Raw genomic sequence first — 18,545 nt, forward strand, 5'->3', positions numbered from 1 at the left:
CTTCCAATCCATGAGCTTGGAACGTTTTTCCATTTCTTTGTGTCTTCCTCAATTTCTTTCATGAGTATTTTATAGTTTTCTGAGTACAGATCCTTTGCCTCTTTGGGTAGATTTATTCCTAGGTATCTTATGGTTTTGGGTGCAATTGTAAATGGGATCAACTTCTTAATTTCTCTTTCTTCTATCTTGTTGTTGGTGTATAGGAATGCCACTGACTTCTGTGCATTGATTTTATATCCTGCCACTTTACTGAATTCCTGTATGAGTTCTAGCAGTTTTGGGGTGGAGTCTTTTGGGTTTTCCACATAAAGTATCATATCATCTGTATTTTGCTTTCATTCTATCAGTGTCTTTACTTAGTAGGTATCTCTTATCTTTTGAATTTATCCATATGTATTTGGTTGTGATTATTTCTATGTTTGGACTCTCTTACTTTGTGCTTTCTGATAGTTTTGGTTATTTATGCTTTTTTTTCTGTCCAGACTTTTTGGATTGATTGAGTTGTTGGTGTTTTAAAATTCTTTTCTACTCTACTAGCTTGGAAGTTATACTCTATTATTTTATGATTACCCTTGAAATTCTGCTGGGAATGCAGAATTTCTAAAACTAAACTAGATTATAATCCCTCTGCTGAACAATGCAAGGATTTACACAATTAACTCCTATCCTTTTCTCCCCTGCCCTGCCCCTCCCCGATATGCTTCTCTTCCTTTGTTCCATATATTAATGGTTTATACTGGTTTTGTTTATTTTTATTTTTATTTTTTTATTTTTTAAGATTTTATTTATTTATTTGACAGAGAGAGACACAGCGAGAGAGGGAACACAAGCAGGGGTAGTGGGAGAGGGAGAAGCAGGCTCCCTGCAGAGCAGGGAGCCCGATGCGGGACTCGATCCCAGGACCCTGGGATCATGACCTGAGCTGAAGGTAGTCGCTTAACCAACTGAGCCACCCAGGCGCCCTATACTGGTTTTGTTTAAATACCATAATAAGATGTTGCTATTTTATTCAGACACTATTTATTTAGATTTATTTGTATGCTTACCAGTTTCTTCACTTATCTTTCCCTTCTTGTGTCTTAGAGTATCCTTCTGTGGTAATTTTACTCTTTTATGAAACATGTTCTTTAGATTCTCTTAAAGTAAAGGTCTACTGCTGATAAACTCTCTGTTGGTTTTTCTGGCAATGTCCTAATGCCTTCCATATTCCCCAAAGAGATTTTGATGGTTGGATAATTTTTGTCTCAGTTCTTCATAGATAAGTGTGTTCTGTACCTTCTATGCCTTCATTGTTGCTGTTGAGAATTCTGCTATCACATTAGTCTCTTGTTTTGTGTCCAGTCTCTTCTCTCTGGCTGCTTTTTATCACGGTCCTTTTTTGGTGTCTTGCAGCTTCACTGCTCTGTGGCCACCTGTGAATGTCTTTGTTTATCCCACCTCTTTTATATATATGTGTGTATATGTATATATATGTATATATGTGTGTGTATATATATAGGTGTACATATGTGTATATATGTGTGTGTGTGTGTATATATATATATGCTGTATTTCTTAGAATTGTGGATAAATGTCTTTCATTCTTTCTAGAAAATTAAGTCATTTTGCCTCCTAGTATGACCTCTTCTTTTTTCATTTCCAGGGATATGAGTAGAAATATATATCCAATTAGCTTCATGTCTTTTAGCCTCTCTTTGCTTTTTTCCATCTATTTCAGTACTACTTATAAATGACTTTTTCAGATTTATATTCAAATTTACTGATTCTCTCTTAAGTTCTATCTAATCTGAAAAAACTGGAATTTAGTTAATAATACACTGATATTGGCTCATTAATTATGACAAATGTGGCATACTAATGTGAGATGTTAATAGTGGGGGAAGGTACTATAAACCAGTATAATGTGAGAACTCTGTTATCTTCACAACTTTTCTGTAAATCTGAAAGTATTCTAAAATAAAGAGTTAAAACAGGGGCGTCTGGGTGGCTCAGTCAGTTAAGTGTCTGCCTTCAGCTCAGGTCATGATCCCAGGGTCCTGGAATCTAATCCCACATCAGGCTTCCTGAATGGGGGGGCGGGGGGGAGTCTGCTTCTCTCTCTACCCCTCCCCCCTGCTCATGCTCTCTCTCTCTCTCAAATAAATAGATAAAATCTTTAAAAAAAAAAAAGTTAAATTCTCTTTTTCAAGTAGGCAATGCCATTTTTCTTTTTGCTTGACCATGTTTTATCTTTTATTGCTAAAACTAAATTTTTAAAAGTTTATACTTAATAATCATAATATGTAAAATCCATGTAGGGTCAGAAACTATTTTTTGTTTCTGCTCAGTTGTGGTGGCTTGTTTTCTTATAAGTTTGATTTTTTTTTTTTTTAAACTGTAGGCTCATAATTCGTTGCTCTTTATTTTGGGTAATCCCAGTGGCTTAAATTGGGGTACTTTCCTGTGAGTGTATATATATGCTGCTTCTTTGTTACAGGTTACAGCTGATTTGGGCTTTCGCTTCTTGTGGGAGTCTCACCTACCTTACCTTGCAGCAGGCCCAATGCTTTATCTCTTGATCCCAGTGCTACTATCAGCATGCACATCCAGGGCAATACTCTAATTAAAAAAAAAAAATTTTTTTTTTTTTTTTGCTTACTACTACTCACTATCCTCTTCTATTTCAACTCAGTTAAAAAAAATTCTTTTTGCTACTATTATATGGGGTGGGTGTAAGCTTGATAATTTCTTATACTTCTTGAGAACATAGCAGTGTTTGAAAACTACCCTGGTTTTAATTTATCCAGGATCTTTTACACTGAAGCAGGAGGACCTTTCAAAATATTTAGTATATACTGATATATATATTGAAAACCTTCAATTTCTGTTGATTTTCTTCATTGTTCATTGATTATCTAAAGCTTTCTATTCCCATTGGTTTTCTCATATGCACATGACAGCAGATGTACCTGCAGGCGATGTAATCCTTGAGCCGGTTTTCTCATCTGCAGAATGACAGCATTGGCCTGAATGAGATCTCACAATCTGTGAATATATATTAACTAGAATAGTTAACCAAATAGTACGCAACTGTTTATCTTATCTTTTCATACACATATATGCATATATACAGGCACATAATATATGCAACTATAAATAAGAGAGTGTAATGATTTTAGAGGATTAGATTCCTGAATTTGGAGGAAGGATCTAAATGGAGCATAGAAAATACTACCAACAGGAAGAAACAAGATAAACGTTATATTCATTAGTATTTCTCAATCTTGACCAGAATGTTCCACTTCATCCTTCAGTAGGTTAAGGGTGGATAGAAGTTTTAGCTTTAAAATATTTGTCATGCAGAAGAAAGCCAAAGTAGCTCAGCTTTGTATTTTATTTAAAAAGTAAAATTTGAAGTGGAGGAATGAAGCAGAACATGAAGAAAATTATAAAAAGAAACATGTAAAATTTACCAGGGACACGACAACTAATGCAGAATATAAATCTGAACTAAGTACTATGGTGAAAAAGTTATGATAAAATGCCTTGTTTGGAACAGTTGATGAAATTACAGATGTGGGCTGTATAATAGAGAATAGTAGTGTACTAGTTAAATTCCTGAATTTGATCATCGTCCTATTGTATTTAAGAGAGTATTTTTATTAGGAGATACACACTGAAGTATTAAAAGATGAAGGGGCAATTTACTTAGGTAGTTTAGATAAGCTATCAAGTAAATAAATAAAGTATATAATCTAACATATAAAAATTGTATGTTTATTTATAAATCAACAAGTAGAGGGGGGTGGGGGATGGGGTAGCCGAGTGATGGGTATTGAGGGCACATGTGGTGATGAGCACTGGGTGTTATATGCAACTAATGAATCATTGAACACTACATCAAAAACTAATGATGTACTATATGGTGGCTAACTGAGCATAGTAAAAATCAGTCAGTCAATCAACACGTAATGCTGGAGTCTTAGTATCATCATTTATTTTGTTCACATTGACCCAGATATGGTTTATTGGCCATATTTTCTGTAATGCTTATAGTACTGTTTTAATTTTAAATGGAGGACAGCTGTGAATATGTCATTTGATGAGTTGAAAATATTGTATTAGATTTGGTTTCTTAATTGATTCAAACAGTTTGAATCATATTGAAAGTTACACTCTTGTCTAACACATGAATAAATTAACTTTTTAATAGGTATAAGCTGAATATTGGGACATGGCCACTGCTTCACCACGATCTGATACTAGTAATAACGACAATGGAAGGTTACAGTTACAGGTAACTGGTAAGTTATTTTCATAATAACTTAAAATAGTGATTCCCTGATGAAACTTTAATACCTAATTCAGCAAATTTATTCCGCAAGTGTCTTTTCTTTTAGATTCATACTGTGATGTATTTGTTGCAACAGGCCTTAAAGGTAGAAACTTTCTGAAAGTATTTTTTATTCAGTAAATATTTATTGAACCTGAGCTGGATGCAGAGAAGATATGTCTTCTTTGGTGGTGGGAGAATTTGGGTATTAGAATAAGCAACTTTGAACTGGTCCTTAAATGGTTATTAGGATGGAGAAGGATGCTGAAGGCCTTTTTCATCTATTCACCCATCCAATCATTGGCAAATATTTAAGTGGAATTACATGAATGAAAACACAAGACCTCAGTTTTTTAGGAATTTACTGTATAGTGTTGAGACAGGTTTGTTTTATATGGAGAATTACCATGCAGAGTGACTATTAACTGGATGCAGTGAAAACTTAGAGGAAAGTGTCTTTAATCTGCTTGGGATCTGAGATGGCCTGCAGACACAGGAGAACAGGGTAAGACAAGAACCTACAGAGCGTAACACTTTTAATTCTTGCAGGAGGAGTCAGAATTCATCTCAGATTAGATTGGCAGCAGAAAGCATTAGAGGGAGAAGGAACATTTGCAGAAGATGGGAGAGTCTTGGTTAGAAGACTTCAGATAATTCATTATATATAAACAATATAAATATCTGTAAGATAAAAAAACACCTGGAGGTAAAATATATATTGGAGGGGTAGAGGGAGGAAGGGAAAGAGTTTGTAATAGCAAAAGGCTGGCAACGGAATCCTAGTTAGACAATGAAATAAATATATGTATCCAAAGGAGCCAGGTTCTAAGATAATATTGTTAAGTGAAAGGTGTAGAGTAGTATGCATAGTATACAACCATGTGGATGTAAAAAAAGGAGGGGTATGTATGCGGCTCTGTGATTAGAATATTAGAAATTATATTTGTCTCAGGAGGGGTGGGATTGAAGCCAGAGTAAGAAGAGATACTGTAATTCCTTTGGTACTTATTGCTATGAGATGAGTTGTTTCTAGGAGTTTTCAGTGACCAGAGCTAGGAAATGTTTATTGTCTTAGAAAGCAAAAAACAAATCCTGAGTTCATGCTGATATTTCAAATTCAAAATAGCTGTGGTCTCTAAGTACCATGTTCCACTGAAAGGAGAAAAAAGTTATTTTTACTTTATTTGACTTTATATTTCTATCTCTTTTCTCTTAGCCCAAAAATCTTAATTCCAAATGACAGTAACATAATTATATCTGTGTTATCCTAACACACACACACACACACACACACACACACAGGCAACATTAAAATTACTAAAAACAACAGGCCCACTCATTGCAGTTTAAGATTTCTTTGTGAATTCCCCCCTGCCCCTCTTAGGATGTATAGTCAGAATACCACATTTGAAAGTAACTTAAAGCAGTTTTCCATTTGGTTTTACCACCAACTGGATAATCAGTTAGGTTTATTGCTTTCATTTATTTTTATTTAGTTTTGTTTATTACATGTAAAGAAAGCATTTATATGACTCTGGAGTTAAAACTGTTAAATTAGAGTACATTTGAAGAGGTCTGGTTACTCCATGCCATCCCTTCCACCTCTCTCCATTATCTAAAAATGTACGTAAACATTTTTATTAGTTTTGGTTTATTTTTCCATTGCTTTTTGAAAATATAAGCAGATATGTACAGTATATGTATTCATATATCTCCTCCCAGCCTGCCACTTCTTAGGTACTTTTCTGCACTTGATTTTTCTTCATTTAACAGTAGTAATATCCTAAAGTTTGCTCCATAATAGGGTATATACCTTTTTGTTGCTGCACAGGAAATACTCTGTTGAATAGATATACCAGAGCTAATTCAACTAGTCTCCTATTGATGGACATCATGGTTCTACTCTTTTGCTATTACAAATAGTGCTACAATAAATAGCTTTATGCAAATGTCATTTCTTATTTTTGCTCATATTTTGTTAGGATAGGATCCTAGAATGAGATTGCTGAGTTGGGGAGTAAACACATGTAATATTGCCAGTTATTGCCATATTCCTCTCTATAGGGTCTGTACCATTTTCTGTTCCCAGCTTTCTAAGAGAGCACCTGTTTCCCCATAGCCTCATCAAAATATGTTATCAAGCTTTGGATTGTTGACAGTTAGGTAAGAAGTGGTATCTAAGATAGTGTCATTGTAAATATCTTTTCTCTCATTATGATGAGTGAGGTTGAGCCAGGTTTAAGGGATATTGTATTTCGTCTTCTGTGAACCATGGAGATGTATGTTTTGAAGCAATACCCTGGATGATTCTGATGTGTACTCCACTTAAGAACCGCTTACATAATTCCTAATGTTTCTTCTTTTGCTCGATATGAGAGGCTTAGAGCCACATTTGTGGTGACAGTGTTATTTGTGTAGGACGTGTGGCCACCGTATCTGATTTGTAACTTTCTTCCTGGTCTTGGCCTTTGTGTATGTTCTTAGTTGAAATAACAAAAACCTGATCTGACTGATTTGAGCCAAAAAGAAACTTATTGAACAGCTAGCAGGTAGCTCACAGAATCCCCAGAAGTCCAGAGAACCAATTGGAAAATAGATGTGGACCAGAGAAGGGCAAGTAGCCAAGGTAGTGCCACTATGGTATTTATCATTTTGAGTGTTAATTACTGTTCTCCTTTGAAATACAGTGATGCTCTTGGGAAACTGAACTTGGACCTGTGCTAGATGGTACCAGATTTTAGTGCCTTGCTTTTCTCCCTTCTTCTCTTCTCCTTGTCTTTACCTTTTTTTCATTTTGTTGATCGAATTTTTTTTAAATACAGAGCACCTTAAAATCCACAATCTTACTGAATTAACAATACCTTTTGGAATAAATATTTACTATTTTACCAGTTAAGACTGAGAATCAGAGTAAGTGCCTTCTGTTAGTAATAGGAAAGCAACCAAGATTTTTGGACTCCCAAGTTGTTGCTCCTTTAATTAGAGAACAGTGACCTCTGTATTTTCTTTCTTGCTTGCTTTCTTGCTTTTTCTTTTCTTTTCTTTCTTTCCTTCCTTCCTTCCTTCCTTTCCTTCTCTTTCTTTCTTTCTTTCTTTGTATTGATATTTCTTTTACTTTTAAAATAATCAGTACCATGACTAAGGCTCTTCTGCTATTGCAGTCTGGCAGGTTATGGTCTGTAAACTGAGATACTCTATTAGCTGAATTAGTTTTATTCCTATTTCTGTTCGTAACCCATACCTGACTGGCAATAATAAGAATATGAACATTGATCATGCAAAGCAGGAAAACTGTAATGGAAAAAAATCTAAGAGAAAGCTACCTACTGTAATATGGTGTTAAACTGGAGTGAAGCATGCACATAAACATAATAGCCCACAGAAGAGTACCATCTACAGTAGTTGAGATTTCAGGCTTTCTGCAGGAAAGGGTCAGAAACAAAGTGCAAGACATAAAAACAGACTCGAGATTGAAAAACTAATGGGCTGGCATATTCACATTTTGTAGCTGTTGTGTCCTCTAGTACCTTACTGTAATTTTTTAAATTAAATTGTGATCCTATGTATCATCATATTTTTGTATGAGTCTTGTGAATTATGAATTTAACTTTATTCTTTTCAAGTGCTTCAACATTTATGGAATAATCTGTCTTTTCCCATTGATGTGAAATGCCACCATTGTGATATACAAACATCTTATTCTGTTCTCTTCACTTATGTCCTTATGTCATAGACTATTTTAATACTTTCATTTTATAGTACTTTATTTCCATTGTATAGTACTTTAAAAAATATATTGGGAAAAATATCTCATTAGTTGGTATTTTAAAATATATCTTCACTATGCTTGAATTTTCTTTATCTTTCATTTGAATTTTAGAGTCTCCTTCCCTTTTCCTCTGCTGGTGTGCCCCCCCCCCCCAACTCCCTCAAAACCAATGTTAGTGTTTTTATTTAGATCATTTAAAAATAATGTGTTAAATTAGAGATAATTGAAATCTTTCAGTGTACAACTTCCAAATCCAGGAATATATTATGTCATTCCCTTCAACTCTTTTATGTCCATCAGTGAAGTTTTATAGTTATCTTCATGTAGATCCTATACATTTATTAAGTTTATTACTAGATTTTTTGAGGGGAGGTGTTACTGTGAGTGGGATTCTTAAATTCTTTCTCTTTACATATACATATACACATACAGGACTCTCTTTTTCTGATAGATTTTTGGTATTTATATAATCTTACAGTAGAGGACATTTTGGGTATAACACCAAAGGCAACTTATTAAGTGGGAAAATGAAGTTTATCCCATTTATTTCACTATTTAGAATTCTTATTTGAGTTAATAGGGTTATCTTTTATTTACTTAAAATTGTAGCATTTTAGTTATTTATATATACATTTTTTGCCAGCATAGTATGCATTTTTGTGAAATTAAAAATTGTATCTTTTAAAAATCACTTTCCTTACCTTGCCAACACCTAGTATTATTGAAGACTTTGCCAATAAAAGGTATTCAGTGGATATATTTTGAATGTATCTGCAATTAACTCAGAAGAGTTAATACTATATAGTAATTAATAATAATGGAGTAATAGTTACCATTGGTGAGTGCCAGGCATTCATTGATGATAACAGTACTTTCTGTGCCTTCACTCACTGATCCTAAGAATCAGATACTATTGTTCTCCTATATTTCAAATGAGAAAATTAAGGGTCAGAAAGAGTTAAACTATGAACCCAGATATGTCAAACCCAGTTCTTTTTTTTTTTTTAAGATTTTATTTTTTTAGAGTAGTTTTAGATTCAGCAAAATTGAGAGGAAGGTCCAGAGGTTTCCCATATACACCTGCCCCCACACGTGTGCAGCCTCCCCCATTATTAACATCATTCACCAGAGTGGTGCCTTCATTACAGTTGATGAACCTGGTTTTTCATTTAGTAATATGCACTTAAGTTTTCTCTAGGTTTTTCCATGGCTTGTTAGCTTACTTCTTTTTAGTGCTGCATGATATTTCATTGTCTGGGTGCACCACAGTTTGTTTATTCATTTCACCTGCTGAAAGGACATCTTGGTTACTTTCAAGTTTTGGCAGTTATAAATAAAGCTGCTATAAATATCGATGTGCAGTTTTTTTGTGTAGACATAAGTTTTCAGCTCCTTTGGGTAAATACCAAGGAGTACAATTCCTGGATCATATTGTAAGAAACTGGTAAACTGTCTCTCAAAGTGGCCATTTTGCATTCCCACCACCAAAGAGTGAGAGCTACTGTTCCTCCACATCCTCCCCAGCATTTAGTATTGCTAGCGTTCCAGATTTTGGCCATTCTAATAGGTGTGTAGTGGTATCTTGTGGTTGTTCTAATTTGGTTTTTTTTCTGATAATATATGATGTTGAACAGCTTTTCATATGCTTATTTGCTGTCCATGTATTTTTTTGGTGAGGTGTCTGTTAAGGTCTTTGGCCCATTTTTTAAAAATCAGGTTGTTTTTGGGCGCCTGGGTGGCTCAGATGGTTGAGCATCTGCCTTTGGCTCAGGTCATGATCCCGGGGTCCTGGGATCGAGTCCCACATCAGGCTCCCTACTCAGTGCAGAGCCTGCTTCTCCCTCTCCCTCTGCCATTCCCTCTACTTGTGCTCTTCTGTCTATCTCTCTGTCAAATAAAAAAAAAAAAAAAAAAAAAATCAGGTTGTTTTTAGGGCGCCTGGGTGGTTCAGCCGGTTAAGCGTCTGCCTTCGGCTCAGGTCATGATCCAAGGGTTATAGGATCAAGCCCCGTGTTGGGCTCCCTGATCAGTGGGGAGTCTGCCTCTCCCTCTCCCTCCCCCTGCACATGCTCGCTGTCTCTCTCTCTCATTCTCTCTCTCAAAAAAATAAAATCTTTAAAAAAATCAGGTGGTTTTCTTACTGATGAGTTTTAAGAGTTCTCTGTATATTTTGGATAATGGTTCTTTATCAAATGTGTCTTTTGCATATATTTTCTCCCAGTCTGTGGTACGTCTTCGTATTCTCTTGACATTGTCTTTTGCAGAGCAGGAATTTTTACCGTTAATGAAGTACAGTTTATCAGTTATTTCTTTCATGGATTGTCCCTTTGGTGTTGTATTTTATTTTTTTTTTTTTAAAGATTTTATTATTTGAGAGAGAGAATGAGACAGAGAGCATGAGAGGGGGGAGGGTCAGAGAGAGAGGCAGACTCCCTGCCGAGCAGGGAGCCCGACGCGGGACTCGATCCCGGGACTCCAGGATCATGACCTGAGCCGAAGGCAGTCGCTTAACCAACTGAGCCACCCAGGCGCCCGGTAGTTGCAAAAATTATTTAAAATTAATTGTTTAGCCTAAATTAAACAGGTCTTCCTCCAAATCAGGTAAATCTGATATAAAATTCACTTTGTGAAGGATTATGATTAACTTCTCCAATGACATTTTGAAATTAATGTTTTTATTTGAAAAAGCACATACTTCCCTTTTTTTGGAAACCAACTTTCCTGGTAAAGCATTTTTTTTTTTAAATTAAAGTTTATATAATTTTCAGTAGGCAAGTATGAAACACTACCTGGCAGAGAGGTTCATAGGTATGTTGAATCTGAAAATACTTAGCTTTCTTTTGACATTTGATGCAATTCAGTATTAAATTCAAATGGTTGGCAAGGATGTGAAGAAATTGGAACCCTTATTACCCTGCTGGTGGGAGTGTAAAATGGTACTGCCATTTTGGAAAACAGTCGCATTATTCAACTGAGTTACCATATGACCCAACAGTTCCACACTCCTCGGTGTATGCCAAGAGAAGTGAAAACATATGTCCACACAAAAACTTGTGCACAGATGTTGAGCAGTATTATGCACAATAGACAAAAAGTAGAAACAACCCAGATCTCTATCAACTGATGAATCAATAAATAAAAAGTATACCCATACCAGTGGAAATATTATTTGTCAGTAAAAGGAATGAAGTACTGATACATGCTACAACATGGATGAACCTTGAAAGCATGCTGAGTGAAAGAAGCCAGTCACAAAAGACCATATGTTGTGTGAATCCATTTCTATGAAACGTCTAGAATAGGCAGATCTATAGAGACAGAGAGTAATTGGTAGTTGCCTAGGACTGAGGGGGGGAGCAACTAAGAGGAAATATGGTGACTGTGTGGGGTTTCTTTTTGGGGTGATGAATATGTTTTTAAAGTTTCTTGTGGTGAGGGATGCCTGGGTGGCTCAGTCCTGGGATCAAGTCCCGCATCGGGCTCCTTGCTCAGTGGGGAGTCTGCTTCCCCCTCTGCCTGCCACTCCCCCTGCTTGTGTGGTCTCTTTCTCGCCAACAAATAAATTAAAAATCTTTAAAAATAAATAAGTAAATAAATAAAGTTGCTTGTGGTGATGGTTGTACAACTGTGAGTATATTAAAACCATTGAACTGTACAGATTAAATGGGTGAATTGCGTGGTATATGAATTATATTTCAGTAAAACTTAAAAATTCAAGTGGTTCTCAGGCATTATCAGTAGTTCTTTTGTATTGTTTCTTCATTCGCTAGTGAAGAGTTTGAGTTGCCTAAGAAGCACAGTTCCATTTTTTTTAAAAGATTTTATTTATTTATTTGAGAGAGAGAGAGAGAGCAAGAGAGGGAGAAGCAAACTACCCGCTGAGCAGGGAACCCAACTTGGGGCTCGATCCTGGGACTCCAGGATCATGACCTGAGCCGAAAGCAGACGCTCAGTTGACTGAGCCACCCAGGCTCCCCCACAGTTCCATTTTTATTGATTTATTGCTCAAAGTACTACTTTTTGTCTGTATATATTCACTAGTGATTATCATGTTTCTGTTAGTTTCTAGTGCCAAACTAAAAAGAAAAAAGAACTGGTTTGGAACAGCAATATATACAGAAGTAGTTGTAGATGGAGAAATTAAGAAAACAGCAAAATCCAGTAGTTCTTCTAATCCAAAATGGGATGAACAGCTAACGGTGTAAGTACCTTGTATAGAAAATGCAAAATTTCCAAAAGGAGGCGTATGCTTCTTAGAATGCTTTTGTGGTGGTTCTGTTGTTGTAGTTGTAGGATAATTTCAAAGTAAGTAGTGTTATTTTGCAATGTGAATAGACAGTTTTAAGTATGAAAAGATTTTTGGTTAATTTGTTTTCTTTAGAGAGGAAGCATAGTAATTCTTGCTTTTTGCTTTATTAACTGAATTATTCCATACAGCTGTATTTTCTGTTATTGTCTTGTAAAAATAAATAAGGCAGAAAATCACTGTTAATTTTGTCCTTTCTGAAACATAATGTTATAAATTTGTGTACAGTAAAATTATTATAAATAACACCAACAGTTCTCTTAAATATTTAGGAGTTTGTTCAAATAGAACTAGTGTTACTGTGAAATCTCAACAAGGCTCTTTATCTATTGCTGGTGTTTTGGTTTGGTAATTACAAGAATTCTTATCTAGTTACTAAAGTCCTATGTACTTAAAGGGAAGTAATTGTTTTTATTTATAATTCAGATAATTTACTGTTCAACACAATATTTTTTCTCAAAACTGAATTCATGGCTTTTTAAAAATTATTGAAGTAAATGTATACTCCTGTATTTTTGTTATAATTTTACCCTTACAGAAATGTGACCCCACAGACTACATTGGAATTTCGAGTTTGGAGTCATTATACTTTAAAAGCTGATGCTTTATTAGGAAGAGCAACAATAGATCTGAAACAAGCTCTGTTAATACACAATAGAAAATGTAAGTTGTTCTAATCTTTGTTTCTTTAAAAATTTATTTTAGATACTTTTCAAAGTGTCCTGACGTCCAAAAGCAAAAATAGTTTTGTATTTACAAAAGAGAACTTTAGTTATTGCCTGTGATTGCTTTTAAGTTTGTGGTACTGTATGAAATAGGAAATACATACTCTGGCCTTTCTCCATCTAACAGATTTACAAAATGATCTCAGTCACCCATGAGTACTCTGTTATCAGTGATCATCAGTGATTTATTATTTACTTATTATATACTTTAAAACTTGAAAAGATAATTGGAGCCTACTCTAATTTGGTTGATAATTTGTATAAAATAAATTCTAACTCTTAAATTTTCTAATTATATAACTAGTTCATTAAGAAAATATAGAGAATATACAAAATTACAGAGGAAAATAATTTGTAATTCTGCTATCCCAGGATAACAACTCCTAATAACTTGGTCTCTTGTCTCTTTCCTGTTCATAGATATAAACATATTTTTTTCTTTGTATCTACTGGTTTATCCCTTGCTTTTTTTCATTTAACAATTAATATGAATATGTTTCCATGATATTACATTTTTCTAGCCTGGATAAGATGGTTTAAGCTTCAGTTATTTGTAAATCTCCTGTCATTGTATGCAAAAATCGGGGGTATACCTATTTTTATAATTCTGGGGTGAGAGTTCATTGTTTTTAGCAAATTTTCAAAATATTATGTGATCCAGAGATTAAAAGCCAGAGTTCTAGCTTATGATTCAACTAATCTCATATTATTTGACATTTAGGCAGTTTCACTCAAGCCAGTGCCTGTGTTTATCTTATTTCCTTAGAAATTTTCTCATTCCTAAAAGATATGCTGAGTTAAGGTTAAAATGCTAATGTTTTAAATAGTAAGTTGATTTTTTAAAATTTTTTTTCTGTTTTTAACAAAGTCCACTTACAACTTAAAAATCTGTTTTTGATGTTTTTTTGTACATATGGAGTTATGGGTCAAGAAAATGTGAAAGCCATACTAATTTTTATGTACACAGATTTTTTAAAAATACATTCTTTTGAAGCAGTGAAAGTTTAATTCTCTGCTATGCCATGGCTTTGTTCATGTAATTCATCTTGGTTATAGATATGAGGTCTTATAAGCGTATAATACCTCTCCTGGTCTGATGGTGGCTGTATTTCTACTTTTTCTTGGCTATATAGCATTATTGGTGTAAATACATAATACCTCAGTTAACTTCTGTTATTTCAGAATTAAATGTTTGGTTTAGCCAGTTTATATGCTATTTCTGCACTGGATTAAGCATTTGCATGAGACCCCTTTTTTTATAGAAGTATAGTTGACACAAAATATTACATTAATTTTAGGTGTACATATAGTGATATAACAAGTCTATACACCATGCTGTACTCACCACAAGTGTGTTACCATCAATCACCATGCAATGCTATTATAATACCACTGGCTATTATTCCCCGTGCTGTACCTTTTTGCCTTGCCTTATTCATTCCATAACTGGGAGCCTGTGCCTCCCACTCTCCTTCACTCATTTTTGCCCATCCCCATCCCTTCCCCTCTGGCAACCATCAGTTTGTTCTCTGTATTTATGGGTCTGTTTCTCCTTTTTTTATTTGTTTTGTGTAAGTGAAATCATACGGTGTTTCTTTCTTTGACTTGTTTCACTTAGCATACTAACCTGTAGGTCTATCCATGTTGTCACAGATGGCAAGATCTCATTCTTTTTTAAGCTGAGTAATATTCTGTTGTTTATATACATTTTCTTTATCCATTCATTTGTTGATGGACATGGGTTGTTTCCGTATCTTGGCTGTTGCAAATAATACTTCAGTAAACATAAGGGTGCATGTATCTTTTTGAGTTAATGTTTTTGTTTTCTTTGGCTAAATGCCCAATAGTAGAATTATTGGATCATATGGTAATTCTATTTTTAATTTTTTGAGGAACCTCCATACTGTTTTCCACAGCGGCTGCATCAGTTTATATTCCCACAGCAGTACACAAGGGTTCCTCTTTCTCCACATCCTTGCAACACTTGTTATTTCTTGTTGTTTTTGAAGCCATTTGACAGGGCTGAGGTGATATCTCATTGCGGTTTCGCTTTTATTTCCCTGATGACTAGTGATATTGAGCATCTTTACATATGTCAATTGGCTATCTGTACATTTTCTTTGGAAAAATGCCTATTTAGGTCCTCTGCCCATTTTAAATCAGATTATTTGGGTTTTTTAGGTGTTGAGTTGTATAAGTTAATGTGTATTGTAGATCAATCCCTCATTGGATATATCATTTGCAAATATCTTCTCCCATTTGGTAGATTGTTTTGTTGACTGTTTCTTTGCTATGCAAAAGCTTTTTATTTTGGTGGTAATCCCAATAGTTTACTTTTGCTTTTGTTTCCTTTGCCTAGAAAAATATTGCTAAGGCCAGTGTCAAAGCAATTATTGCCTATGTTTTCTTCTGGGAGTTTTATGGTCTCAGGTCTCACATTTAGGTCTTTAATTCATTTTGAGTTTATTTTTGTGTGTGGTGTAAGAAAGTAGTTCAGTTTCATTCTTATGCATATAGTAGTCCAGTTTTTCCAGCACCATTTATTGAAGAGACTGTCTTTTCCCCTGTACATTCTTGCCTCCTTGGTCATAGATTAATTAATTGACCATATAAGAATGGGTTTATTTCTGGGCTCTCTGTTCTGTTCCATTGATCTGTGTGTCTGTTTTTGTGCCAGAACCATACTGTTTTGATTATAGATTTGTAGTATATCTTGAAGTCTGTGAGTATGGTACCTCTGCTTTGTTCTTCTTTTTCAAGATTGCTTTGGCTGTTTGGGGTCTTTTGTGGTTCCATACAAATTTTAGGGATATTTGTTTTAGTTCTGTGAAAATAGTATTGATATTTTGATAGAGATTGCATTAAATCTGTAGATTGCTTTGGGGAGTATGGATATTTTAACAATATTAATTCTTCCAATCCATGAGCATGGTATATCTTTCCATTTGTGTCATCTTCAATTCTTTCATCAGTGTTTTATAGTTTTCACAGTATCAGTCTTTTTACCTCCTTGGTTAAGTTTATTCCTAGATATTTTATTATTTTGGTGCAATTGTAAATGGAATTGTTTTCCTAATGTCTCTGCTACTTCATTATTAGTGCATAGAAGTGCAACGGATTTCTGTATAATAGTTTTATATCCTACAACTTTACTGCATTCATTTACTAGTTCTGATAGTTTTTTGGTGGAGTCTTTAGGGTTTTCTGTGTGTAGTATCATGTCATCTGCACATAGTGACAATTTAGCTTCTTTCTTACCATTTTGGATACCTTTTCTTTCTTTTCCTTTTTTTCCTTGTCTGATTGCTGTAGCAAGGTTTTTAAATACTATATTGAATAGAAGTGGCAAGAGTGGACATCCTTGTCTTGTTCCTGATCTTACTGGAAAAGCTCTCAGTTTTTCACCATTGAGTATGATGTCAGGTGGATTTTTCATATATGGCATTTATTATATTGAGGTACGTTCCCTCTAAACCCACTTTGTTTAGTTTTTATTAATGTATGTTGAATTTTGTCATATGCTTTTTCTACATCTATTGAGATGATCATATGATTTTTATGTTTCATTTTGTTAATGTGGTGTATCACATTGATTGATTTGTGAATATTGAACCATCCCTACATACCTGGAATAAATCCCACTTGATAGGGGTGAATGATCCTTTTAATGTTTTTTTGAATGCAGTTTGCTAATATTTTGTTGAGGATTTTTGCATCTGTGTTCATCAGGGATATTGGCCTGTTATTTTCTTTTTTCATAGTGTCTTTGGTTTTGGTATGAGGGTAATTCTAGCCTTGTGGAATGAATTTGGAAGTTTTCCCTCCTCTTCTGTTTTTTGGAGTAGTTTGAGGAGAATAGGTATTAACTCTTCTTTAAATGTTTGGTAGAGTTCACCTGTTAATCCATCTGGTTCTTGACTTTGGTTTTTGGGAGTTTTTTGATTACCTATTCAATTTTGCTACTAGTAATTGCTTTGTTCTGATTTCCTGTTTCTTCCTGATTCAGTTTTGGAAGATTGTGTTTCTAGGAATTTAACCATTTCTTCTAGGTTGTCTAATTTGTTGACATATAATTTTTTTAGTAGTCCCTTATAATCCTATGTATTTTTGTGGTGGTGTTTGTTACTTCTCTTCCATTTGTGATTTTACTCTTTTTTTCCCCCGATGAGGCTGGCAATTTTGTTTTATCTTTTCAAAGAACCAGCACTTGGTTTTATTGATCTTTTTTGTTTTTGTTTTGTTCTTTTAGTCTCTATTTTAATGTATTTCTCCTCTAATTTTATTATTTTTTTTCTTCTGCTAACTTTGTGGTGTTTGTTACTCTTTTTCTAGCTCCTTTAAGTATAAAGATAGATGGTTTATTTGAGATTTTTCTTGCTTCTTGAGGGGCCTGTATTGCTATAAATTTCCCTTCTAGAACTGCTTTTGTTGTATCCCAGAACTTGGGACTGACTGTTCTGTTTTCATTTTCATTTGTCTCCCTGTATTATTTGATTTCCTCTTTGATTTGATTTCTTCATTGAGCCATTGGGTGGTTGTATAGTAGCATGTTGCTTAGCCTCCACGGTTTTTTGTTTTGTTTCAGGTTTGTTTTCTTGTTTGTTTGTTTTTGTAATTGATTTCTAGTTTTGTACAATTGTTAAAAAGGTGCATGATATGGCTTCGGTCTTATTAAATTTATTGAGGCTTGTTTTGTGGCCTAACATGATCTGTCCTGGAGAATGTTCCATATACACTTGAAAAGAATGTATATTATGTTACTTTTGGATAGAATATTCTGTATATATCTGTTCAGTCCTTTAGAATTGATGGACTAATGTGTCCTTCGAATACTGTTTTCTTACTGGTTTTCTGCCTGGATGATCGACCCATTGATGCAAATGGGGTATTAAAGTTCCCTACTATAACTGTATTACTATCAGTTTTTCCCTTATGTTTGTTAATATTTGCTTTATGTATTTGGCTGTTCCAGTTTTGGGTGCATAGGTATTTATAGTAGTTATATACTTTTGTTGGATTGTTCCCTTTATCATTGTGTAATGTCCTTCTTTGCCTCTTTCACACACTTTGTTTTAAAGTCTGTTTTGTCTGATAATAAGCACTGCTACCTTGGCTTTTTCTTTCACTTCCATTTGCATGGAATATTTTTTTTCATCCTTTCACTTTCAGTCTGCACATGTCTTTAGGTCTGAAGTAAGTCTCTTCAGCAGCATATAGATGAGTTGTTTTTAATCCATTCTGTCACTCTATTTCTTTTGATTGGAATACTTAGGCCATTTACATTTAAAGCAATTATTGATAGGTATGTTCTTATTGCCATTTTGTTAATTGTTTTCTGATTGTTTTTGTAGTTTTTCTCTGTTCCTTTCTTCTCTAGCTCTCTTTCTTTGTGATTGATGACTTTCTTTAGGTTATGCTTGGCTTTCTTCCTCT

The 18,545-nt window shown here is 34.4% G+C and overlaps 1 protein-coding gene across 4 annotated transcripts in view; it reads left to right on the top strand.

The window, feature by feature from the left end:
• The window catches only part of WWP1 (WW domain containing E3 ubiquitin protein ligase 1), a 113,193-nt gene that overhangs the window by 27,967 nt on the left and 66,681 nt on the right, over positions 1-18,545 (top strand). For all 4 annotated transcript variants that reach the window (XM_081816208.1, XM_081816207.1, XM_081816210.1 and 1 more), the window contains 3 exons: positions 4,193-4,283; positions 12,144-12,282; positions 12,926-13,050. In XM_081816208.1, the coding sequence (XP_081672334.1) occupies positions 4,214-4,283; positions 12,144-12,282; positions 12,926-13,050 (334 nt within the window). In that variant the 5' untranslated portion in view covers positions 4,193-4,213. The remainder of the gene's footprint in view (positions 1-4,192; positions 4,284-12,143; positions 12,283-12,925; positions 13,051-18,545) is intronic.

The sequence above is a fragment of the Leptonychotes weddellii genome, chromosome 4 (assembly GCF_054177405.1).
Source record: "Leptonychotes weddellii isolate Sample4059 chromosome 4, ASM5417740v2, whole genome shotgun sequence".
In the NCBI taxonomy this organism is placed as follows: Eukaryota; Metazoa; Chordata; class Mammalia; order Carnivora; family Phocidae; genus Leptonychotes; species Leptonychotes weddellii.